This window comes from Macaca fascicularis, chromosome X, assembly GCF_037993035.2.
Source record: "Macaca fascicularis isolate 582-1 chromosome X, T2T-MFA8v1.1".
NCBI lineage: Eukaryota > Metazoa > Chordata > Mammalia > Primates > Cercopithecidae > Macaca > Macaca fascicularis.
In genome coordinates, this window is record NC_088395.1 from 16,838,774 (window position 1) to 16,864,641 (window position 25,868).

Below are 25,868 nucleotides of genomic sequence, written 5' to 3' on the forward strand. Positions count from 1 at the left end.
CATGGGCATGGATGCTCATTTGGATTGGCACCCTGTGGCTTGTCTTCTAATCTCCACGTTCCCTTTTCTGCTGACAAACATACTTTGGGAGCCCTTCACTCAACTGATATTTAGTGAACACCTATTAAGTGCCAGGCACTGTGTTGAGAATACAGAAATGAGGCATAACACTAACAGTTTCTGCCCTCATGGAGCTACTGGAGAGATGATCATTAACCAAACCACCACAAAGTAAATATATAATTGTGATATGGGATATCAGTAGGAATTACACTATACTTTGAGGATGAAAATGGGTGTGGGGTATGACCTAGCCTTGAGGGGCAGGGGCTGATCAAAGAAGGCTTCTGGTGGGGGAGCAACATTCGAGTTATGAGAAGGGTACATAGGTGTTACCCAGGTGATGGGGTGGGAGTGCGGGAGCAGGTGAGAAGATGGAGGGAACCACATATACAAAGACATTTCCTATGGGTTTGGCATTTTATGGACATTATCTCTTTCAGTGCCCACAGCTAGCTTATGAAGTAATTAGTGTTGTTATCCCATTTTTCAGATGACAAAACCTGAGATTTAGAGACCTTATTTGATTTGCCCACATTCACAGCTAGGAAGTGGCAGGGCTGGAATTCAAACACTGGACATGATTCCTCAGTCCCTGGCTCAGGAACCAGATGGATGGTGGTGTCACCTGTTGAGTTAGGAAGCCCTAGGTGAAACACTGGCACTGGGGAAAGATTACAAGTTTAGTGTTTGATGTCAGGAACTGAGGTTTTGAGATAGTCCAGAGAAGTTGTTGAAGAACTGGTAGATTACATGGGTCTGGAGCTTGGGAGCAAGCTTAGGCTGGACATAGGTATTTGGCAGCAATTGGCTATCAGAAGGTCTCATGGTATAGTGCAGAAAAAACCAGGCAGGTGCTTGCCCAAGTCCAACAAAACTGTGTGACCTTGGGCAAGTTACTTCTCTTTTCTGTAATACAAATGACTTCGAATGGATTTAACAGCCCATTGTAACAATCAGCAACAGACCGATTCTCTTAATGTGTCTGTGGTTTTCATGGCTGATGTGTTTTTCTTTCCTCTGTTCTTAGGTTTCCTTCTTATGCCTGTTAACTTGGTTTGGCTGGACTCCATGTTCCAGAAAGCAAAATGCCAACCTGAATTAGTCATGTAGATGAGGGGATTTGAAGTGAAGGTTCTTGGTGATAAGGGATTAGTGTTTACTGGGCATGGTGGTAGGCCTAGGCTGGGGTGACTAATTCCCCTCATGTTGCCACGTTAATGTGCCGATGGCAACCTTCTTTCTCTTCTAACTAGTTCTCTGGCCTTGTATTCCAGTTCTTCCTGCCTGGTTACAAGGGACCATGTCCTCTGGGTCCTGGGGGAAGCCTTTAGGGACTCCCAGCCAATGCTGTTGCAACCCATGGTGTTGGCATTTTAGAGGTGCTTATGCCAATCCAGTGCCTAAACATTGGAATGATTTGTCTTTTTGCTTACTATTTTTAGGAATTTCACTTTTGTTTGGGTGTTGGATTTTTTTCCCTTTGAAATTTCAGACAGTAAGCATATTCTATGTTGGTGGATGGTTGATAGTACTTTGTAAAGAAATTATAAGACTTATTTTCTGCTTCGTCTATTATCACATGTTTAGAGGTTGTTTTGTGGTTTATTTTTCACAAATTACCCTCAACATCTAGATGGTGTAGTCGTTTGTAATTTTGCTGGCAAAAGATTTAGAATTGCACCCTTTACTCCTTCTGTTCTCGACTGCCTCTGTTTCTGCAAGGGTTGTGAGAAACTGTGTTAAGCCCTTGTCTTTATTGTTTCCTTGGCAGCTGTGGACATTGACCACCTTCTCGATATGCTCTCATCATTTGGTGTCCATTATGCCTGCTCTCCTGGTTTTCCTCCTGCTTCTATTGCTGCCCCTGCCTCATTTTTTTCAATCCTCCTTCCTCTGCCCTCTGCTTGTTATGCGGGAGACCCCTGGGCCCACTTCTCACTCTACTTACTCTTTAGCTATGTGGATGCTGTTGACCACATAGCACCATCTGCCAGACATCTTCATTCTAATGTTCCACTGTCACTTTCAGCTGACATGTCTTTCTCATAAAATCAGCTTTCACCCTTCCACTCCTAGCTCTACCCACCCATCAGCACAGGCCAGAATGCTGGTCATTGTCTTTGACTTCTCTCTTTCCTTATGCCTGCTCAGTCCCCAAGTCCTGACCATACCACTTTTCAAATAGCTCGTGTCTGTCCATCCCTCTGTGCTTCTTCGTTCAGGTCATTATCCTTTTCACTGACTGTATTGTATCAGCCTCTCTCTCTTCTTACTTCCACTCTTGCCTTCTCCCAATTCATTATTCTCATTGCACACATAAACAATCTTAAAAACACAAATCTGATCATCCTGCTGACTTGATTGAAGCCTGTCCCTCTCTGCCCATGGCTCTTAACATGTCATCCATGTTGCTGTCTGGCCCTCACCTACCTCTTCAGCCACAGCAGCTCACTGCCACTCTCCCTCCACTCTCTGGCCATTTCCAGGATGGTCAGTGTTCTCTGCATGGGAGCCTTACTCTTCACCCTCACTTTTGCCTTCTTTGTTTTTTCTTTTGTCTCAATTCATCTATACTTTTTTCTCCATTGAGAATGTGAAACGTAAGTGTTTTCTGATATTTTCTTGTATATGCGATGTTTCCTTTTTTTTTTCATTCTTAAAAAGAAAAAGGTCCATTGCTTGTCAGCCCATTTATGTGTGAAACTCAGCCAGAGGGATGGGTGTCTGATCATTATTGGTTTCCCATCTCAGAGGCAACCAGGGTTGCCTGTTTCTTTTGTATCATTCTAGGAACATTTTACACATGTACATGCAAATATGGGTATTCGTATATATTAATGTGTGTGTGTGTGTGTGTGCGCGCGCATGCATTGTCTGTCTGTCTGTCTGTCTGTCTATCTATCTATCTATCTATCTATCTATCTATCTATCTATATTTTTTGAGATGGAGTCTTGCTCTGTTGCCCAGGCTGGGGTGCAGTGGCACAATCTCGGCTCACTGCAAGCTCCACCTCCCAGGTTCATGCCATTCTCCTGCCTTAGCCTCCCGAGTAACTGGGACTACAGGCGCCTGCCACCACCCCCAGCTAATTTTTTGTATTTTTAGTAGAGACGGGGTTTCACCTTGTTAGCCAGGATGGTCTCGATCTCCTGACCTTGTGATCCACCCGCCTCGGCCTCCCAAAGTGCTGGGATTACAGGCATGAGCCACCATGCCCGGCTACATATATATATTTTTTAGACGGAGTTTCGTTCTTGTTGCCCAGGCTGGAGTGCAATGGCACCATCTCGGCTCACGGCAACCTCCACCTCCCGGGTTCAAGTGATTCTCCTGCCTCAGCCTCCCAAGTAGCTGGGATTACAGGCATTCTCCATCACTCCTGGCTAATTTTGTATTTTTAGTAGAGATGGGGTTTCTCCATGTTGGTCAGGCTGGTCTGGAACTCCTGACCTCAGGTGATCTGCCCGCCTCAGCCTCCCAAAGTGGTGCAATATATTTTTACCTGACTTTAGGGAGACAGGTTTGGCAAATGAAATATCCTTCCAGCTAGATCGCACTAGAAAAAATTATCTTTTATTTAAAACCAAAACACACTCAATTTTCAAACCCTCAGGATACTGTTGTGATATTTTCTTTGCTTTTTGGAGGGATGAAAAGTAACAGTTTTCTAGAACATATTCTCAACACTCACTACTCTTCTTCAGAGATGAAAAAATGACCAATAGAGTTTAGAGACCTCTGTTACTCTGCCATTCCTCAGGGGGCTTATCTATGTTTTTGGTGTAAGTTTTCTAATGATCAGGTAGGGGAGGGGATGTTAGGCATTGTTAGCCAGCGCCATATTCATCTCAAAGTGCATAACTTGAAACATGTTTATTTAACTTAGTTATCTCCTTTCCTCCCTCACTTTCTCTTCATCTCAGTTTCTTGCTGTACCTCCTCCCCTAGATATAACTGCAGGTACTTATGGCTAGAAGCAGGTGATCTCCACTCCTTGGGTCCTCTTGGAACCCAAGAGAAAAGGCAAGTATGTGAAAGATGATTAAAGAAATGAATATTCCTGAGGCTCTGTTGGAGTGGTGTTGGCCTGAGTCAAAAGATAATTGATAGTCACCACAAATAAATTGTTCATTCTGAGAGCTTTAATGAAAACAGCAGGAAATAGCCTTTTGGAGAGGCTGACATCGCACCAAGAGATCTTCTTGTGGCATGAAAGATATTTTATGGGTAGACCGAACCTGGATGCAAGGAGGATAAGGAGAGCGGAGGAGTGAGAATGACTGATGGGTTGGGATGGGCTTGAATGAGATGGGTTAGAGTCGAGTCATAAGAGAGTTGGTCATCTGAGTTTGGAAGAAGAATGAAGCAGGTAAACAAGTGGGGCATACTGGGTAAGGTCTTGGCCACTCTGGTTGTCTAACCTAATACTCAGTCCAGGGAATTGACCCATGAAGCAGGTCAGGACCACCCGGGTTCTTTTGGGGTTCAAGAATTATTTACCAAGGCATTACTTGGTAAGTAAGTGTTCATATGAATGTGTGTGAACTCTCAAACAAACTTGTTCTTCAGAGCAATTACAGATTTTAAAAATCTGTCAAACATTCAACAGATACAAAAGAGCACAGTGAAAAGTGTCCCTACCATTTCCCCCCTCAGCCACTCATCCCAGGGGCAACTGATATGACCCATTTATTTTGAATAGTCCTATACAAAACATTTATATAATATTGTATATGAATATCTTATTTATATACAAGTGAAAATAGGTATTATATATATAATTATGTAATATATGCAAAACACAGTTATACTTTTTTACACATATGGTGGCACACTATACGTCTAACATGCATTTAGCACTAACAATAAGCTTTATTAACGTTCTATAGCAGCACATAAAGTACTTCCTTATCTTTTTGTTTTTTACAAATGCATAGTATTTCCTTGCCTGCTCTTGCGTAAATCATTTAGCCAGCCCCTTTTTCTTGACATCTCATACTTGCAATCACTGCATTATTTGCAGATATATGGGGGACCAATTCCTAGAAATTGAAATATTGGGTGAAAATTCCTACATATTTGTAATTTTTGATAACGACTTTCAAATTGGAAGTATAGCAGCTAATGTACTTGCCAACAATATATGAAAACGTCTATTTTCCTGTACCTTTGTGAACACAATGTGCTAACACATTTATGGGTCTTTGCCAATCTGATAGGTGAAAAATGATAGCTCACTGTAGTTTAATTAGCATATCTCTTTATTAGTGAAGTGAAATATCTTAAGTTTATGAGTCGCTTGTATTTCCTTTTCTGTGAACTATTGATTCATATCCAGTGCCCCTTTTTCTTTTGAGTATTGGTTTGTCATTCTTAATGGCATGAAACCAGAAGCTGATCTGTCTTTTCCTTTGGATCAGAGATATACTGGAGTGTGTGTGGAAGATTGCTCCCTGAGTGGTGAGAGGGGATGCTGGCACCTGAGGCTCTTGAAGGAGTTATGGACCCCAGCTGCTTCCCAGTTCTGGAGAACCCCAGGCCTGCCTGCAATGGGGATTTCTTGTTTATAAGGTCATGACAATAAAGTTGAATTACTTAGTTTATGGGTAGAGATTAGGACTAAAAAAAGTCCTCTGTTGTTAGAGATGGTAAATGTCAACACTGTGTGTGTGTGTGTTGACCTCTCAGCATTGCTTAGACAGCTAAATTCTGTTCCTTTCACTGAAATGGGAGGGAGGAGGAGATAGAGGTAGAGATAAAGATAGACAGAGGGAGAGAATGTGAGTGTGTGTTAGAAAGAGTGAGTTTGATGCATTTTCTAGGTATGTATGTGCCTTATTCTTGAGATCTTCTTTCACCAAATTCATTCCCCATTTTATTTGAGACCCCAGCTGGACTTTTACACCATCTCCTAAGGGGTCAAAGGTTAACATGTCCTCCAGGTGTCCTACTTCACTGAGTCTCCTGTAGAACCCACATATACCTGAAAGGACACTATTGCCATGAGGAGGTCCTATTTTTTTCATAGCCTTCAGTCTCCTGCTTACTTATTTTCTTCACCTGCTTGTAGTTCTCCTTCTGATTTTCTAGCCCTTAACTTTCAAGGAAGGATTTCTAGCCCTTAACTCTTGAGGAAGGAAACATTTAATCTTAACTGATACTGAAGTTTATTTTCTCAGTGCAGATCTTTTCTACTTGTTTCTTTTTTCCTTTTCTATTTATTTATTTATTTATTTATTTATTTATTTATTTATTTATTGAGATGGAGTCTTGCTGTGTCACCCAGGCTGCAGTGCAGTGGTGCGATCTCGGCTGACTACAACCTCTGCATCCCAGGTTCAAACAATTCTTCTGCCTCAGCTTCCTGAGTAGCTGGGACTACAGGCGTGCGCCACTGCACCTGGCTATTTTTTTTGTATATATTTCTTTTAGTAGAGACGGGGTTTCACCATGTTGGCCAGGGTGGTCTTGAACTCTTGACCTCAGGTGATTCACCCACCTCAGCCTCCCAAAGTACTAGGATTACAGGCATGAGCCACCATGCCCGGCCTCAACCTGTTTCTTAGTGTATTCCTCAGGTGCTCACTGTGTACCCACACTTCTTGACAATAAAAGAGATGTTTAGTTAATTTAGCCTCCCAGATGTAGCTGAAAACACTGGGTTGAACCCCTGGTTCCAGGCAGTACTTTGTAAATCTGGAAAGGATAGTAGCTTATTCCCCAGAACCTTTTGGTCTCAGTTATATGCCAAGCTGTGGATATGGAAGACTTCTTTACAACTGGCACCATTTTAGCCCCTGGGCCCATCAGTCTTTCCCTTGATCTCAGGTGAGCAGGGGGTGTCATGCCCCCAGTTGCCTATCCCAACAATAATCACTACTGACTGAGATGCTTCTTTGGTCCCAGTGCTGTGCTGGCCCTTTCCAGTCCTCCCAACAATCTCACAAGGTAGGTATTACATCTTCCATTTGTCCATTTGGAAATATTTAAGTGGCTTCCATGAGTCGGCCACCATGCCAGGGGTACATTGAGAACTACACATACAGCCTCTTGCTCTCTAGGTGCTTGCAGTCAAAAAGGGGAGGTAGATTTGAGTCAAACGATCCCACCTATGCATGTGGAATTAAAAACTGACAATTGCCCTAAAGGCCTTGAAGCATGGTACCATGTAGCAAAGGAATCCAGCCTATAGCTAGAAAGTGAGATAAGGCTCCTTTAACAAAGTATCTGTTGAACTGAGCTGTGAAGGATGAATAGGAGTTAACCAGGCAAAGGAAGGATGGTACTGGGAGGTGAGGAGAGGAGTGGAGCATTTCCTGTAGAGGTAAGAGCCTGGACAAAGGGCACACCTTGATCAAGGTTCTTAATTATGGACACCAGAATCTCCTTGGGCTAGTTGAAGCAAATAGTGATTTTTAATAAGGGATTTGGACAGCCTGCTAACTCTTTGGAAGGGCTGAAGATACAGACCCTATTCTGAGTTTGCAAGAACAATCTCCAAAACCTCATAGCAGAGCTGGGCTGCTGAGAGAGCTTTGCCTCTGCCACAATCAGAAAGCAACAGCATTGGGAAACTGCTGCCCTAGTGTCAGCTCCAACAAGATCCACACTACACACAACCTTGGCAGCCAAATGAAAGCTTTGTTCCCTGCCTGTAACTTGGGTCTGCATCAGTCTTCTGTGGGTGTATTTGTTGAGTGGAACCTAAGTCCTATTTGGAATTGTAGCAGCAAAGGTGTTTCAACAGTGGAGTTTTTAGCTAGCCAGCTTGTGCAGTGCTGGGACTTATTATGCTGAGGGGTGGAATGGACGTTGAGTGACCCAGTTTCTACCATATTTCTCATGGAGAGCAGATACATTTGAAGAACTGAAAGAACGCAACTATGGCTAGAGCCTGGAGTGGGAGGGAGATGAAGTCGGAGAGGGAGGCAGGGCCCTGTGGGCTATGTGACTGCCTTGCAGGTGGGAGCTGATGGCTCAGAAGTTAATTTACTGGTTAGTATGTGACCATGCCAGATTGGAACCCAAGTCTATCTGCCTCTGGAACCTGTACTCTTTTTGTACCTCCAGTCAGTAGCCTCATTCTCCAAAGCATTCTTGAATTCTGTCCAAGTTGTGGATGCGTCTGTTTCCCATCTGAACTCAGGCTGCCTTGAGTGTGAAGGGGAGAACGTAGTGAAGAGACAGGCAGCCTTGGCCTGACCAGCAAGCACGAGGGTGGGAACGTCATTGCTTCGTTAATGGAAGTCTGCAGCCTTGTCAGAGTCTCCTCTTACTGCTGATTTCTCATTTTTCTTGGCTTTCTCCTCTAAGCAGAGCACAAAATCCTGATAACAGTGAAGGAAAAATGCCCTTCTGGAACAGCAGATCTTGGCCCCTGAGGGAAGAATTGGAGGCAGTGGTTACTAATGAGCATTTCTTATGTTAATCAAGATACTATTAGTGCCACATACTGCAATCACAGTAAAATGATTAAATACCTGGATTGTATGGCTATCTCTAGGATTCTTCTGTGATGACGTGCCAGATGCTTACATGCAAAAATCGTGTGAGAAATAAAATGGTGCTCTGTCAGTATGATTTAATAGTTCGCCAGCCAAAATCTAAACTAGATGATGGGGAGGAGGGTGTAATACAGCATAGTCATAGCTCAAGCACAGATCCTCAATCTGCAAAATTGCAGCAATGATTTAGGCATTGCAGTGAGGTTCTTTTTGTAAAAAATGTTCTATTTTTACAGGATGGATGAACAGATAGAGATAACTATAGAGCTTGATGATCAAGAGTACATACTTTGCACCCAGTTTGTATTCTGGCTCTGCCATTTGCCATAGGTGTGTGGTCTTGGTAAATTACTTCCCTTACCTAATCCTCAGTTTCCTATTCTGCAAAATGGGAATTACCAGATTTACCTCTCAGGGTTGTGAAGATGAAAATTGATTGTGTGCATTTAGGTACTTACAGTGCCTGGCACTTAGCAAAGCAATGAATACTTGTTACCTGACATTCTTCTATGTCTAAGTGATAGTTTTAAAAAGTATAGCTTATTGTAATAAGCAGCAACTGTGTGTTGCACATTAGGCTCAGAGAGATTCCTACAGTTTGGCAGTCAACCTTCTGAACTATTGAAATTAGATCCCTAAGTAAGTTTGGTAATATGTGATTAAAGGCATCTTTGTGGGTTTATTTCCCTGAAGAAACAGATAAGGTTAAATTTTTCTGTTGGGACTTAATTTTAACTAACTTCTCTACAGACAAAACCAAATTATTTATCGCAACTTCCTGTGAATCTATAATTATTTTGAAATAAAGACTAGAAAGAAGGAATTTTTTTTAAAAAGTTCTCTGACTTCAGAAGTAAGGGAGAGGGCTCAGTCTTTATAATGTTGGATGACATTATGTGATAAATGCATATAAAGTTCAGCTTCAGTCAGTTTAAGATAACTCAGGTTAACTGTTCTCTGTCTCTAGACTGGGATTGAGAATTTTTTCGAATGTTTGTTTACTCATTCAGCAAATACTTATTGAGTGTTTTGTATGTGCTGGTCACTTTTCCAGACATTTGGGATATAGCAATGATCAGGATAGACAAAATTTTCTGTCCTCATGGGCTTTATGGGATAGTATGGGGTAGGGTGAGAGGCAGAGCATAAATAAGATTGATCAAGCATAATATGGAATGGTTTCATGTTAAAACAAAATTGCTGAGCTCTGTCTCCTTTTCTAGGTCCTTTTCTTCATTCCTCATTGAATACTTTCCCCACAATTTTACTTGAGCTCTCTTTTCTTTTTAACTGGGAATCTCCTTCAAATCCATGGAAGATTAACATATATTACTCAAACACATAAAGACTGTTGTAAAAATGAATCAGCATTCTGGTCCTATAGATAGTCTGCATAGATAATCAAATTAGAATTAGAAAGTTGTTTGGGCTCATAATGGTCTAATGTCATTGGTCAGATTGCAAAACCATGATAGCCTCAGGCTTCCATCTTCAGGATGGGCTGTGTGGTTGTAAAGGGCAGATCTTCCTTTCCTTTGGGCCTTGCTTGAAGGATACATTCATTGGGGGAACAGCTGCTATAACAAATAGACCCCACATTTTAATGACTTTGCACAGTAGGTATATTTCTCACTAATATAACAGTTTGGCAGGCCGCTGTCCTCAGCATGGTGATTCATGCACCAGAGCTCCTTCTGTCCTATCACTCTGCCATCATCTGTTCAGTGGGCACATAGGAAAGAGAGTAGAGGAGTGCCACAGGGTACTAGTCCTGCCTGGAAGTAGGGCAGGCCACTGGTGCTCACATTGCAATGGCTACAACTCAGTCACATGGCTGCATGTAACTTCAAGGGAGGCTGGAAAAAAGTCATTTCTGGTTGGACAGCCACTTAGTGACACCTCTACACCAGGCATAGTAGAGCATGAATTATTGGAGGAGTCTGCTGTCATCCCACCTATCAGCACTGCCACCACTTGCCTCTGTGACTTTTTTTTTCTCAGCCCCATGACTGACTAATTCCCATAATCTTTCTTTAGGCAAATTAATATTCACTTGGGCTATAGTGTAGTCTCACCAGCCCATTAGCTATCCTTTTGTTTACAGTAATCGAGTCTTCTCACATTGCTATGAGATTATGTTTTGATCAGTGATTGCCTTATGGTAATCTTATTTCCAAAATATTTTTGGCAGAGGAGGCATCCTCAGATATTCACTGTGGGCTTAGTATGAGTTTTTGCTACTCTAGATAGTTTGTTTACTAAGGCACTAACAGGACACTGTTAGAAGATCGTTACCCTCTCATAGGTGAAATGGCTGGACTCTAAAACAGCATTTATAGGATGCCTTCAGGGTGGGCTTATATTTTAAACAGAAATGTTCTATGACTGAAACAGTACACACACCCTAAGTTCTCTCCAACAGTGCTTCCTTGCAATTCATGTTATTTAGCTTTGTTTGATTTTTAAGATAGTTTGATAGTAGGGGTAAATGTCACCTTTTGGGATTTTATTAATGGTATTACTTTTTAATGTGTCTTTTGAAGTCTTTCATTATAAACAACCTGCTTTCCCCAGAGATAATAACTTGCCGTGCCAAATATTTGCATTTCACTTGAAACAAAACCAAGGAGTTGAATGTTTTAAATATAAGCAAATCTAATTCTCCTATGTCTAGAGAAACTGTATAATGAACCATATGTATGTGGCTTAAGCAGACAGATGTGAAAGATTTCTCAGTCTCTCCTTTTATTTAAAAAACAGAACACTGGCAGAGCTCAAAATTGGCACCAAGTAGCAAATATCTCTGCTCAGCCAACAAAACCAGTGGAGCTGGAGTTGACCGGGGGAGGCCTCTTTAGGGTGCATGCAGAAGTGGAGCTTTTCCTGGTCCTCGCTTCTACTTGGAAAGCTAAGGCTCCACAGCTTATTCACCCTCATTTCTCAGTGCCTTCAGGCTTCACAATGAACCATTCTTAGGTGACTGACTTTTCAGATCTTTGAGAAGATTGTTGTGGTTGATTGTTGGGTTGGTTCAGAAGAGATGGGTTCACGCATCTGGGTCCTGCGGTGAGATGGCCCCTAGCTGCTGACAAAGAGGTGCTGAGCTACCAAACAGACTCATAGGTTTTCTTTCACAAAGAACATCATAGGGCAGTGTTTCCACATCTCTTGCAGTACAAGACATACTTCTGAACTTCCTCAAGCCTGTCAATAAGTAGAGCTCACACTACCTTTTAGTATCTGTGATGTACCTGCCAGGGACTATAGATGGGATAAAGGAGTATCTGATATGGCTCTTGTCCTTCAGATTGAAACCTGGGTGAAGATGTTTAGGAACACTTTAAATGTTCAAACTGTGGTACTTACCATGACTATCATAAAGATTCATATATATTTTTTTGAGACAGAGTCTTGCTCTGTTGCCCAGGCTGGGGTTCAGTGGTACGATCATGGCTCACTGCAGCCTTGACCTTCTGGGCTCAGGTGACTCTCCCACCTCAGCTTCCTGAGTAGCTGGAACTACAAGTGCATGCCACCATGCCTGGCGGTTTTTAAATATTTTTTGTAGAGATGGGGATTCGCTATGTTGCCCAGGCTGGTCTCAAACTCCTAGAGTCAAGTGGTCTGCCTGCCTTGGCCTCCCAAAGTGCTGGGATTTGAGCCAACATGCCCAGCCAAGATTCATATTTTTTAAGATGCTCAAATAACTTGGTTTATTAAATCAGTTTCAAGCATACAGCAAGAAGCAAGGGGAAAGAGATGGGGGGTAGGTTAGCACACTTGGTGCAAACCAGTAGAAGGGCCACTCTATGGGTTACACAGAGCTCGTGTGCCCTCTCCCTTTGTCCTAAGGCCTTTTTAGGTTTAGGGAGTAGGAATTATCCTTGCCCACTTAAGTTTTCTTGAAAAGGAGGAGGGGTTGAGGTTCTCATGGGAATCTAAGAAATGAGAGCCAAGGAGTGGCCCACAGGTCTGTAGGGGTGGGAATTATTGACTGTTCATGCTTGTTCTGCTAACAGGCCTTGCCCTGGTTGCGTTAAGTTTGTTCCGCTGTCCACTTATCTTTAGGCTTCCGCAGCCTTTCTTGCCCTGCTGGCTTTGTGTCCTTTGTGTACCTACCTCCCAACTTCTGCTGATGCTTGGTTCTGGTGCCCTCATAACTTTAAGCCCCACCTACCCTTTCTCTATACCACGACCCCGCTGAGCATCTGTTTAGGATCTACTTTCTTTGCTCATTGGCCTTGATATTTCTCATCCACATTCCCAAGAATGAGCATCTGACCTAAGCCCTTGTCAGAGCATCCCAAAGGCCAGTATACTGTGTGCCCACCAACCCTTACTCCCACTCAGGTGACACCAGGTGTGAGGTGGGTCATGGTGCCCACACAAGGCTGCCAGGCCCACCTTTCCAGCAGAGCATGGGAATGGGCGGTGCCCTCTGTCATGGCTGTGGGTATGGCAGGTACATTGGAGGATCTGAGCAGGGAAAAATGTTCTGGGAAGAAGACACACATCTTACCCCTGAGGAGTGAGCATGTGCAGTCGGAAAGCCTGCTGAGAGGAAGCTGGGGTGCGAGGCTTCTGAAGGCCAGGTGGAGAAGGTGGACTTTTTTTGTTAGGCAGCAGGTCATCTCTGCAGGCTTTTAAGCAGAGGAGTTAATCACCCCCTTCTGTTCATTCCTGATTTCTGTTGTCAGAGTAGACCTGAGACCTGCTAAGAGGCCACTAACACCACACTGGAGTGAGGTGATGTAGGAGAGGAGCTAGAAAGCAGATGGTTATGGTATTGAGGAAAGAGCACACGTGGGCCGACAGGGACAGCTACACAGCAGCTTTCTGAGCAGGAGGGAAAGGGCGTGTTCTAGGGGAGCAGCAGCTTCCATGTCAGACCCAGGAATGCAGCAGACCCAACATCCAGCTTGGAGATTTTTTCTCTTTTTCTTTTCAATGGAACTGTATTTTCCCAAAATGTTACAGATCAGTTATAGCAAACAGAATGGTGATGGTCAAGGGAACTGACTCTGGGCTTCTTTTTGACCACAGCAGCTATGTGGAAGCAGCTGCAGCTGCGATGAGAGCCGCCCAGCATGGAGATTTGTGTCTTCATTCACTGGGAAGTGGTGGGACAGAGCTTCCAACCCACATCCCACCTTCTTCACAAATCATCTTTGCCACCAAATCGTTGACTCATAGGTCTGTTCTTGTCTCTCCTGCCCATGCCTAGCTTTTAGTTTCCTTTGCTCTGGCTATTTCTGTCAGGGCTGACCTGGGGGGCAGTGCTCCTATGAGTTCTCCACATTATATCATGGCCAGTAATCCAATGCAATTCAAGCTGACATCCTCCACCTTGTGTTCTACCAACGGAACCTGATCAGACATCTGGGCTCATTCAGTAAGTGCTGCTAGGGCATGGCTTTGGAATTTGGTGGGAGCATTTTGGAAGGTTGTGTGGTCTGTTTGGTTGTTTGGTGCTCGGACTGGATTTTCTTTTTTTTTGACTTTAAAATTTATTTGCAAATGCTAAGAATAGCTAAACTCTTCTTTTTTTTAAATTAATTTATTATTATTATACTTTAAGTTGTAGGGTACATGTGCATAACGTGCAGGTTTGTTACATATGTATACTTGTGCCATGTTGGTGTGCTGCACCCATCAACTCGTCATTTACATCAGGTATAACTTTTCATCTTTTTTGCTTTACTTATTTTTATTGAGATGGAGTTTCACTCTTGTTGCCCAGGCTGGAGTGCAATGGTACAATCTTGGCTCACTGCAACCTCCGCCTCCAGGTTCAAGTGATTCTCCTGCCTCAGCCTCCCGAGTAGCTGGGATTGCAGGCACCTGCCACCACACCTGACTAATTTTTTGTATTTTTTTTTTTTTTTTTTGTAGAGACGGGGTTTTACCACGTTGGCCAGGTTGGTCTCAAACTCCTGACCTCAGGTGATCCACCCACCTCAGCCTCCCAAAGTTCTGGGATTACACGTGTGAGCCACTGCTCTGGGCCTGTTTATTTTTATAATAATAAGAGGTTTTTGAAAAAAATTCAGGTAGCTGCAACCCAGTTAAAAAAAAATCCTGATATGCAAAATCCTGCCTTTGAACAAGAGATTGAAAAAAGGATGGTCATTATTTGCTGCCTGCAGGGGTTCACTAAGGGATATGGGTAAGTTCCCTGAGCTCAGAAAAAGGATAATAATTAATACCCGCTTACATCTCCAAAGTCTTGAGGTGCTAAAAAAGTAGGAGTGTGTGAAATGCTTTGTAAATTTCAAAGCACTCTGTGAAATTTAAGGTATTAACTAATGGGTAATGACTTCTTGAACATTTAAGAGTGGTTTGATTTACATTTAGTAGAAACTAATCTAGTATGAAAATGATATATTTATTACAAACGACTAACAACCCTCCAGCTCTCCATCTCTTTATGTAACCTTCCTTCTGACTAAAGGCCCCAGATGACTTTGAGGAATAGCCTGTTTGCTGGGTGAATTCTCACTTAGCACTTCTGGAAATATCCATTCTACAGGTAGTATTTCATCCATTGTCCTTGCCTTCCCAAAGCACCCTTAACCCGAGGTGTGAGATATCAAAGTAATACATATTTTACTTCAGAGATGACATCTCAAGGTTCTGTAGTAGCTCGACATTTTCTAGTCTCCTTTCTTCTCTGAACATTGTCAGAGGGGAGACAGGCGTTCCTGGGAAGAATTAATTCCTGGAATGGTGTGGGTGTGGGTGTGGGGAAGGGGAGGAGATGGCCGGCGTCTTTTCTAAGGTTAGTGGGTGGAATCGCCCACCCAGTGATTAATTCCCTCCTTGATAGTGTGTTCAGAAGCAGGCACTTTGATGGCTCTTTAGCAACAGTACCCCTCCCCTTCTTTCCTAGCCTCCTTTTATCATAAAGCCCTATCTTTTTTTTTTTTTTTTTTTTGAGACAGAGTCTCACTCTGTTGCCCAGGCTGGAGTGCAATGGTGCGACCTCTGCTCCCAGGTTCAACCTCCGCCTCCCAGGTTCAAGTGATTGTCTTGCCTTAGCCTCCTGAGTAGCTGAGATTACAGGCATGTACCACCATGCCTGGCTAATTTTTATACTTTTAGTAGAGACAGGGTTTCATCATGTTGGCCAGGCTGGTCTTGAACTCCTGACCTCATGATCTGCCTGCCTGGGCCTCCCAAAGTGCTGGGATTACTTGTGTGAGCCACTGCGCCCGGCCAAGCCTCATTCTTCTTGTGTTCACCTCTTGGTCCCATGAAGGTGGCCCTTGGCAAGTATCACTTTAGTCTTAGGGTTCGTGGGAGGGATAGAACGAAGGCCCACGCCTCCTCCTAGCATCGACATTTCCCTTCTTCACCCAATGCCTACCCTAGCTTTGTTTTCTCCTGCACTACTTTGGTTTTCTAGGCTCTTAAATCCTCAAATTTGACTTGCATGCCCTCTAGTGGCAGGTCTGATGCACCCCTTGTTACCCTGTTTATTGTGGTACCATAACAGCTGTTCTCACCACCCAGCTGTTACTAAATATTTTCTGTAATTCACAAATGCCGAATGAGAGGTTCAGTGGTCCTGACTTGCCACTCAAGTAGGAGCTGGAAATGTGGGATTTGAATTGGAGCTTTTAATTCCTGGATTTATACAGAGTTTCAGTGTAACTGCAACAGTAAAAAAGATGTGGTTATAGCTGTTCTAGTTTCTTTTTCATTGTTTAAAAAGAATCCAGATTATTTTACTATCTACTCAGCTAATCTTAAAGGATAAAAATGTGAGGAATAGTGGAAAATAAGAATGATCATCTTTTTTTTAACCCTTCCTTCATTACAATTAGAAATTTTTTGTCACTTACTGAGTATTCAGTATTTTATCCCTCGGTGCTGTTAACTTTGAAGAATACAAAAAATATATAAAGCATGATGTCTGCCCTTAAGTTTGTGTTCTGGTTAGATTCTAGTTATGAGGCAGTTAAATTTCTTCACCTGAGGAAAAAAAATTAAGCATAACACATAATAACTTTTATTGGTGCTTAATTTTTCTACTTCTCACTAAAGACAGGTTCTCTGAGCATTTACTTTTAAATTTATTCTTAAAGTCCTTTTCAGTGGAGAGAGAACTACAGGATAACAGCAGTTACCCCGATGAACCCTGGAGGATAACAGAAGAACAGCGCGAGTACTATGTCAATCAGTTCCGATCCCTTCAGCCAGACCCAAGCTCTTTCATTTCAGGTAAGAATGTGGGCTCCCCAGGCATCACTCTCACCAGAATCACAGCCACCATCTTGAGAAATCATTCACACAAAATGAGTATGGCAGCCTTCTGTGATTTCAGTTTGGTTTTCCTCTAAAGTCGAATTTCTTATCAGATGTAAACCATGCAGAAAAAAAGTTGGCAATGACGTTTGGAAAATTATATTTCCATTTCAGTGGGCTTAAATGGGAATTTGGGGGAAACTTGGCCGAGACCCCGCACCTTATCAGCTGAGGCAGTTCTTGAAATGCTAACATGTCGCTCCAAGGGGCCACCTCTCATTGCTTCCTCATTATATTAGAGCTCGGGCAAGGACAGAATGTGGCCTCCTAAGGAGTTGGTGTCACAAGTCTTTTTATGTTATATGTGCCTTCAAACTCCAAACTCAGGCTCGTTTTCTTTGGCTCAAATGTTTCTCCTCCAGTTTTTCTGAGAGAAATTAAAATGGGGGAGGAAAATTGGCCAGCGCTTTCCCACTTGTCAGTTCTTCTGGGTTGTCTTCAGATATATAGATTCCTGTTGAGTTCTCATGTAAAATTCAAGCTGAGAGGAATTGGTTTAATGCCAGTGTGGCTACATTTTACTAGGCTGAAGGACTAAACTAACAGTGAAATAGTAGAGTCTAGAAGAAAAATTCATAAAGCTTTCTTTTTAGATGTTGAAATTTGAAGAATAATAGTATGTCCTTAATAATCATAACCTGCCATATTGACATGTGGGTAAAGATTAGTTTTATCTTGTGAAATGAGGCACATAATTGAAATATACTTGTATAAGTAATTGCAAACATCATTTACTGATTGGTGGTGATGGCTTTATTGACAGCAGAATAGTACAGATACAACAAATTAATGTTGACGTCATGATTAAGGAAAATAAACAGAAACCCATATTGCACGATTTGACCACTTGCTAACCTTACCCCGCGCTCAAGTGAGTTTCTTCACGACATATGCAGATATTTAGCCAAATTCAAACAGATACCTGTTAGAAATGTTTTTGTTTTCTTTTAACTTTTGTATCTTGCAGAGTTTCAGATGTAGACACAACTAGACTGGCTGGTATAACAAACCTCTGTGTACCTATCACATAGTCCCAATGATTTTCTCTTACCTACAGTTACCACATAAGGATGTTTCAGTCAGTCAATGATGGCGGTCCCGTAACAGTATCACGGAGCTGAAAAATTCCAGTTCCATTCATCACCTAGTGATGCTGTAGCCATCATGATGTTGTAGCACAAGGCAGTGCTCACGTTTTTGTGATGATGCTGGTAAAAATATCTGTGCTACCAGTTGTATAAAAGCCTAGCACATATGATTATGTATGGTATATAATACTTAATAATAAACGGCTATTATTAGCCTATTATGTATTATGCTATACTTTTCTTTCTTTTCTTTTTCTTTTTTTGAGATGGAGTCTCGCTGTGTTGCCCAGGCTGGCGTGCAATGGCGCGATCTCGGCTCACTGCAGCCTCCGCCTCCCAGGTTCAAGTGATTCCTCTGCCTCAGCCTTCCAAGTAGCCGGGACTACAGGCACGTGCCCCACACCTGGCTAATTTTTGTATTTTTAGTAGAGATGGGGTTTCACCATGTTGGCCAGGCTGGTCTCAAACCGCTGACCTCGTGATCCGCCCGCCTCAGCCTCCTAAAGTGCTGGGATTGCAGGCGTGAGCCACCGCACCTGGCCTTTTATTATGCTATACTTTTATTGTTATTTTAGGGTATACTTTTACTTATAAAAAAAAAGTTAACTGTAAAACAGCCTCAGGCAGGAACTTCAGGAGGTGTTCCAGAAGAAGGCATTGTCATACTAGGAGATGGCCGCTCCCTATGAGTTATTGTCCCCTTCTAGTCACCTCCACAGTATAAAGGTGGAAGACAGTGTTATTGATGATTCTGACCTCGTGAAGTTCTAGGCTGATAAGTGTTTGTGTTTCAGTTTTTAACAAAAAAGTTTAAAAGGTAAAAAAATTAAAAATTTAAAAAATAGAATAATAGAATAAAGATATAAAGAAAGAAAATATTTTTGTACAGCTGTGCAAATTTTTTAAATTTTTAACTTTTTGTGGGTACATAAGTGTATATATTTATGGGGTACATGAGATGTTTGATACAGGCACACAATGTGAAATAAGCACATCATGAAGAATGGAGTATCCATTTCCTCAAGCATTTATCTATTAAGTTGCAAACAATTTGACTACACTCTTTAAGTTATTTTAAAATTGTACAGTGTGTTTTTGTTTTAAGCCAAGTGTTGTTACAAAGGAGTCAAGAAGGTTAAAATAAATTTTAAAGTTTATAAAGTAAAAAACTTGCACTCTAAGGTTAATTTATTATTGATGAAAGGAATTTTTACTTGGTAAATTTAATGTAGTCTCAGTGTGCAGTATTTATAAAGTCTACAGTAGTGTACAGTAATGTCCTGGGCCTTCACATTCACTCACCACTTACTCTCTGACTTACCCAGAGCAACTTCCAGTCCTGCAAGCTCCATTCATGGTAAGGGCCCTATAAAGGTGAACCATTTTTCATCTTTTATACCATATTTTTACTCTTCCTTTTCCATGTTTTTTTCTTTTCTCTTCTTTTTTCTTTTCTTTTTTTTTTGAGACAGGTCTTACTCTGTTGCCTAGGCTGGAGTGCAGTGATGTGATCTTGGCTCACTGCAACCTTGACCTCCTGGGCTCAAGTGATCCTCCCACCTCAGCCTCCCTAGTAGCTGGGACTACAGGTGCACATCACTATGCCTGGCTAATTTTTTTTGTAGTTTTTTTTTTTTTTTTTTTGGTAGAGAGGAGGTCTCATTATGTTGCCCAGGCTGTTTTCTATATTTAGTTGTGTTTAGATACACAAATAGTTACTATTGTGTCCCAACTGCCTATAGTATTCAGTGCAGGAACATGCTGTACAGGTTTGTAGCCTAGGAGCAATAGGTTCTACCATCTAGCCTAGGTGTGTAGTAGGCTATACCATCTAGGTTTGTGTAAGTACACCCTGTGCTATTCACACAATGAGAAAATTACCTAATGATGCATTTCTCAGAATGTATCCTTTTTTTCTAGAAATGGAATCTCGTAATATGTGGCCTTTTGTGTCTCTTTCATTTAGCATAATGTTTTAGTTTTTTTTAAATTAAAACATTTTTGTGGCTACATAGTAGGTGTATATATTTATGGGGTATGTGACATGTTTTGATACAGGCATCCAATGCATAATAATCACATCATGTTGAGTGGGGTATCCATCCCCTCAAGCATTTATCCTTTGAGTTACAAACAATCCAATTACATTCCTTAAGTTATTTAAAATATACAATTAAGTTATTGACTATAGTCACCCTATTGTGCTATCAAGTAGTAGGTCTTATTCATTCTTTCTAACTAGTTTTTGTACCCATTAACAGTCCCCACCTCCCCCCTACTCGCTCCCCACCACTACCCCTCACAGCCTCTGGTAACCTTCATTCTACTCGCTATGTCCATGAGTTCAATTGTTTTGATTTTTAGATCCCACAAATAGGTGAGAACATGCGATGTTTGTCTTTCTGTGACTGGTTTATTTCACTTAACGTAATGATCTCCAGTTCCATCCATGTTGTTGCAAATGATTCGATCTCATTATTTTTTTATGGCTGAATAGTACTCCACTGTGTATACATACCACATTTTCTTTATTCATCTGTTGATGGACACATAGGTTGCCTCCAAATCTCAGCTATTGTAAGCAGTGCTGCAACAAACATGGGAGCGCACATATTTCTTTGATATACTGATTTCCTTTCTTTTAGGTATATACCCAGTAGTGGGATTGCTGGGTCATATGTCAGCTCTAATTGTAGTTTTCTGAGGAACTTCCAAACTGTTCTCCATAGTGGTTGTACTAATTCACATTCCCACCAACAGTTAGCATAATGTTTTAAAGGCTCATTCATGTTGTATGTACCAGAATTTCATTCCTTTTTGTGGCTGAATAATTCCATTATATCAGTACATCCCATTTTATTTATCTATTCATCAGTTGATAGGCATATGGGGTTCTTCTACTTTTGGAGTATTAAGAATAATGCTGATTTGAATATTTGTGTACCAGTTTTTATGTGAACATATATTTTTATTTCTCTTAAATAAATACCTAGGAGTAGAATTGCTAGATCAAACTGTATTGGGAGCTGAAAGCATTCAGATTCAATCTCAGTAAGGTCTAACATTTCAAGTACAGCTGGGTCTTGCAGTTATGTTAACATGTAAAGTAGAATGATTGCCTGATTTCAATTGATACAGGTAAATCAAAAATGAAGGAAGAAAGATTCCCGGATAAGTTTCTCAAAACGCCACTAGGAGTTCTTAAATCTCACCAAAAATCTTTCACAAGATGTCTGTCTTATCTCTGTGTGGTGGGATCAATGGTATTAATTTTCTTCTTTTTGGTCAGTTTTCTATTACTTTTCTATTTGAAATTTCTATTTGAAATGTGCCAAATTTGTTCAAAGTTTTGAAATTCGTCTTTTAAATTTGTGGCAAACTTTTGCAAATTTTGGTAAAAATGAAGCAGAAATTAATTTATGTGATTTGCATCTTTCATGAGCATTATGTTATTGCTTCTTTTGCCCTATTGTAATTTACATATTTTTAAAAAAGCTAATCATGTGTTGCTTTTGGTTCCATGATTCATAATTGCTTTGAGGAATAAATATGTTTGTGGTTATACAGAAGAGATTGCTGAATGAAAAAATTGTGATTCATTTGTATATAAATGTAAAAGCTACTCTAGCTGAGTAATTAATGGTTTATTTAAACAATGGCACTTGACAGGTTCTGTGGCCAAGAACTTCTTCACCAAATCAAAGCTTTCCATTCCAGAACTCTCCTATATATGGTAAGTACAATTAATGCCATATGGCATTCATACCATCATCCATAACCCATCTTTTAGTTCCTACCTTTGCATTTTTAAAAGTCTTATGTTTTGAATGATGTTTTTAACAGACTACAAGAGTGAATACAACTCAGATTTTTGTTGCTGTGAAAATTAAATGTTATATGAAAAGTACAATGAACAATGTGTGGCACATATTAAGCACTATAAGTGTTAACTATTATTTTAAAGTAATTTCCTAATTATTATCCCCATCTCAATCCCTTTTCAGTCTAGGCAATTGTGGGCATATGAAACTTACCATCCTGTAGATTTCATTTTCAGACTTTTCTACTAGATGGGATACAAGTAACCAGAGGAGATTGACAAACTAGTTTTTATATTTTATAAGGCTGAGTGAACAGGTTGAGGAATATTTTGGAGTTAGGTTAGGTTTGACTATTCTAGCTGCCTCTGAGCTTTGTAAATTTGGCTGGTGTTTATCAGCTGGGCCCTAATTCAGACTTGCAGCTGTGGTATCCACTGCACCTTTATGCACTCTGGCTCCAGAAGGGCTCTGCTGGGATGGTCCAGATGGCTCTATTTGCATTCATGAAAATGCTCGGTGCTGCTGTAAACTCTCGGCTGTGTGTGGGCTAGTTCTTCCCCAAAACTGGGCAGGCGATCACACTGCTATAAATATATAATTAAAAACACTGGAATGTTTATATAAAGCCTTTTGCATGAGGATTTACAGAATTATGTTGGGATTTAAAATTGCTTGTCATGTTTTGTGCATCTTATTGGAAAACTACTCCAATAATACTCATGCATGCCAATGCATCTGGGATTCTGAGCTGGATTTAGGTTCTTCAACAATATATACTCTGGCATAATTTTTTTGTTTTTACAAGTCTTATATTAGTTTTTTTTTGTTGTTTGTTTGTTTGTTTGTTTTTTTTGGAGACGAGGGCTCACTCTGTCACCCAGGCTGGAGGGCAGTGACATGGTTATAGCTCATTGCAGCCTCTGACTCCTAAGTTCAAGAGATCCTCCTACCTCAGCCTCCCAGCTAGCTTTTCAGTTTTTTCTAGAGACAGAATCTTGCTATGTTGACCAGGCTGGTCTTGAACTCCTTGCCTCAGGCAATCCTCCTGCCTTGGCTTCTGAAAGCGCTGGGATTACAGGCATAAGCCACCATGCCCGGCCCTTATATTAGATTTTCTGGCTAGGGAAGAAAAAAGAAATTATCATTTTGAAAAGAATACCATTTGTTTTGGCAGAATTCCCAGTCTAAACGTTATTGGCATGAGGCTTCCTATCTTTTTGTTGAGACATGCCCATGAAAGCTGAGTGGTATTCTCTCTATCCAGCATATGAAGCAGTTTCCTGACCCCTCACTCTGGGAACAGCTATTTCAGGGCCCCAGTGCATTCGAAACTGGAGGAGGAGGATGTGAATGGTCTAAAGGAAAGTTATGGAGCTTACCTTAGAAATATATTTTCTTTCAAATAGTAATACCTTTCTAGAATAATTTTGTTTATGTCTTATCTCTATGCTTGTCCTAACACAAGTATACTTGTCTCTGTCTACCTTAGAGATGGTTAAGCTTATGGGGTCTTAGATATAATTCTTTGGCAAATCAGTCTCTTTTGTGCTCAGTAAATAGGTCTGTGCCTTCTAGTGGGAAATAATGACTGAAGTTAAGCCTGTTTAAGACTCCCCTTTCTTCATTTTTGTCTTATCTGGTTCCAGTCTTCTTTAGTTACTAGTTTTATCCTAAAACATCATTCATTCCTTTTTTTATTGAGCTTGCTTGTATTTTCCCAGTAGGGAGTTCTCAAGCAAAGAACAGTTTGGTACAAAGATTTACGTGACTTGAAAAGTTCAAGGTTTTCCCTTAAAGCTGAAAAACAAAGAGCTTATTTCTGTGCTCCAGGTAAACCGCATAGTGGCTGGGACAACTATAAAATGGCTGGGGCCACCCTTCCTCTGCCTGTTTTGAACACCATGTCCAGGGCTTTTCACCCCATGCAGCCTGCATTTACTGAATGACTGTGGACTTCTGGGTATCATTTTTATTTCTGTGCCATAGTTTCTTGTGCTGTGTCCTCAGCGTTGTAAGACACACCAACAATGGAACCTGAAGAACTTAAATTTTTATTTATAAAATGCTACTGATGCTGATCCCATCAGTCAACATTTTTCTTCCTTGGAGTGGCCCCCAGAGATTTCAAATGGATTTGGCTAGGAGGGTTTGGGTACTGGTAGGGCCATCACCATAGAGTCTGGGAGTTTTATTGGCACATTTGTGCCAAGTAACTTGTTCTGTAAGCCCCATGGTAGGTACTCATGACATTTGTTTCATCTAGGGAGCTTAGTGATGCTGACTGTGATGGAGCCCTGACCCTGCCTGAGTTCTGTGCTGCGTTTCATCTCATTGTGGCTCGAAAGAACGGCTACCCATTGCCTGAGGGCCTGCCTCCAACTCTGCAGCCAGAGTACCTGCAGGCGGGTAAGGCCTCACCATCAATTGTAAACCTTAAGTACTTTTCCTCCAGGCTGTGTAAAAAACTTTTGTTTCTTAAAATGATGTCCAGATACTTTGGGGAGTCCTTAGTATTTACAGTTATTCTTCTTTAACTGCTATTAGACTTTTACATCTCATAATGTGAGGAATAGGGCTGGTCTGGGTAAGTGTGTATTACCTGTTTTTCTCATTCTATACCCTCTGGATGGATTTGAACCAAAGTCACTTACCCTTTCATGACAGTTGTGAAATAGGCAAGTACTGAAATTCCCAGCTGGTATAAAATGAAGAGGAGGATCCTGTAGAGCCAAGTGTTAACTTGGCATTTTTAGGCACACCCCAGTGTCTCCAGGTGGCCCTGGGCAATGGAGTGGAATAGAGCTCTTATACCTAATTTAAAAGTCAAAAAATTACATGCAGTGAAGTGTGCAAAGTGTTGTCACCTTAAATGTATGCTCGATTAATTTTTATATATGTATACACCCATGTAACTGCAATCAGATATAGAATATTCTAGCATATCAGAAGGTTAGAATAGAACTGTTATGTTTCTCCTTAATAAAACAGTCTCACTCAAATTATTGTTTTGGACCCTTTAGATAGGAAAGAGTCATGGTGAGTATAACATATGTATTAATTCCTTTGGGAGAGTGGAAAAATTAATAGTGTGTCTTGCCCTATTCAAAGGCAAGTGGGCACTGGTCTGATTTCCATTATTCATGGAAGTATGGTGCTCATTGAGAGGCCCCAGAAATAGCTGGTGCTTTCAACAACCTTTCTCAATTTTTAGGGAATGGCTGTTAAAGAAATGAGAGCTTAGTCATGGGTGATTATTAGCAAGAGAGAGCAGTGTCTAAAGAAACTTTAATTACTTATTAGTAGAGTATAAATTTTGTGATTAGATCTGCAAAAGGCCTTGGATTATCTTGTCTAGTCCCTTCCTCATGATGATACCAGATTCAAAGTGGCAAATGTCTTATCTAAGTCAGTCTCGGTGCCTCTGACTCTCTTAAATAAAGAATCTGTCATTTTCTGTGTTAAATAGTGAGAGGATAGGAACTCAACCAAAGGGAAGAGGCCAAGTTTGTGGCTGCTGCTAAGTGACAGGTAAACATGTTGGGGGAAGAGTGACCCATTCTGGGATCTTCTTCAAATGTCCCCATAAAATATATGAAGGGGAGAGATCAGAGAGCAAAATCTACTAATCTGTGGACTTGGATTTTGCTAACAATACCTGCTTTCTCCCTACTGCAGGCTGTAACTCCAGCCTGCTGCCCTTCCTTAGATGCTTGGAAGATCCTCATGGGTCCCAGGAATTAGCTTGCAATTGAGGAGCATGGGAAACTCCTCTTTTCTCTTTGGTGTCTTTCTCTCTCCATCTCATTCTCTCCCTCTTCTTGTCCCCTCCCTTCCCCTCCCCTCCCCTCCTCTCCCCTCTCCTCCTCTCCTTTCTGTTTCTCTTGAATGAGGGCAAAGAAGCACTGGCATTCTGGGGGCTATCTTGACACCTACATGGCTCTCATTGCCAAGGCAGTGCAGGGCCATAGAAGAACCTCTTTTCTTGGGATTGGAGACACATGGGACTTTTGTCTCTCTCTCAAGGGAATTAACAGCTGGCAAAGGGCCAAGTTCTGTTCTAGGGTTAGTTATATTTAATACCTTC

General features: G+C 41.3%; 1 protein-coding gene and 1 non-coding gene across 32 annotated transcripts in view; one reads left to right on the forward strand and one right to left on the reverse strand.

Moving 5' to 3' along the window:
- Window positions 1–25,868, forward strand: part of REPS2 (RALBP1 associated Eps domain containing 2) — a 200,772-nt gene that overhangs the window by 81,351 nt on the left and 93,553 nt on the right. For all 31 annotated transcript variants that reach the window (XM_074029089.1, XM_015443485.4, XM_015443490.4 and 28 more), the window contains 3 exons: window positions 16,656–16,791; window positions 21,633–21,696; window positions 24,048–24,190. In XM_074029089.1, the coding sequence (XP_073885190.1) occupies window positions 16,656–16,791; window positions 21,633–21,696; window positions 24,048–24,190 (343 nt within the window). The remainder of the gene's footprint in view (window positions 1–16,655; window positions 16,792–21,632; window positions 21,697–24,047; window positions 24,191–25,868) is intronic.
- LOC123571480 (small nucleolar RNA SNORA16B/SNORA16A family) lies at window positions 13,520–13,651 on the reverse strand. The gene has a single exon (XR_006695636.1). It is a non-coding gene; the product is annotated as a small nucleolar RNA SNORA16B/SNORA16A family (small nucleolar RNA).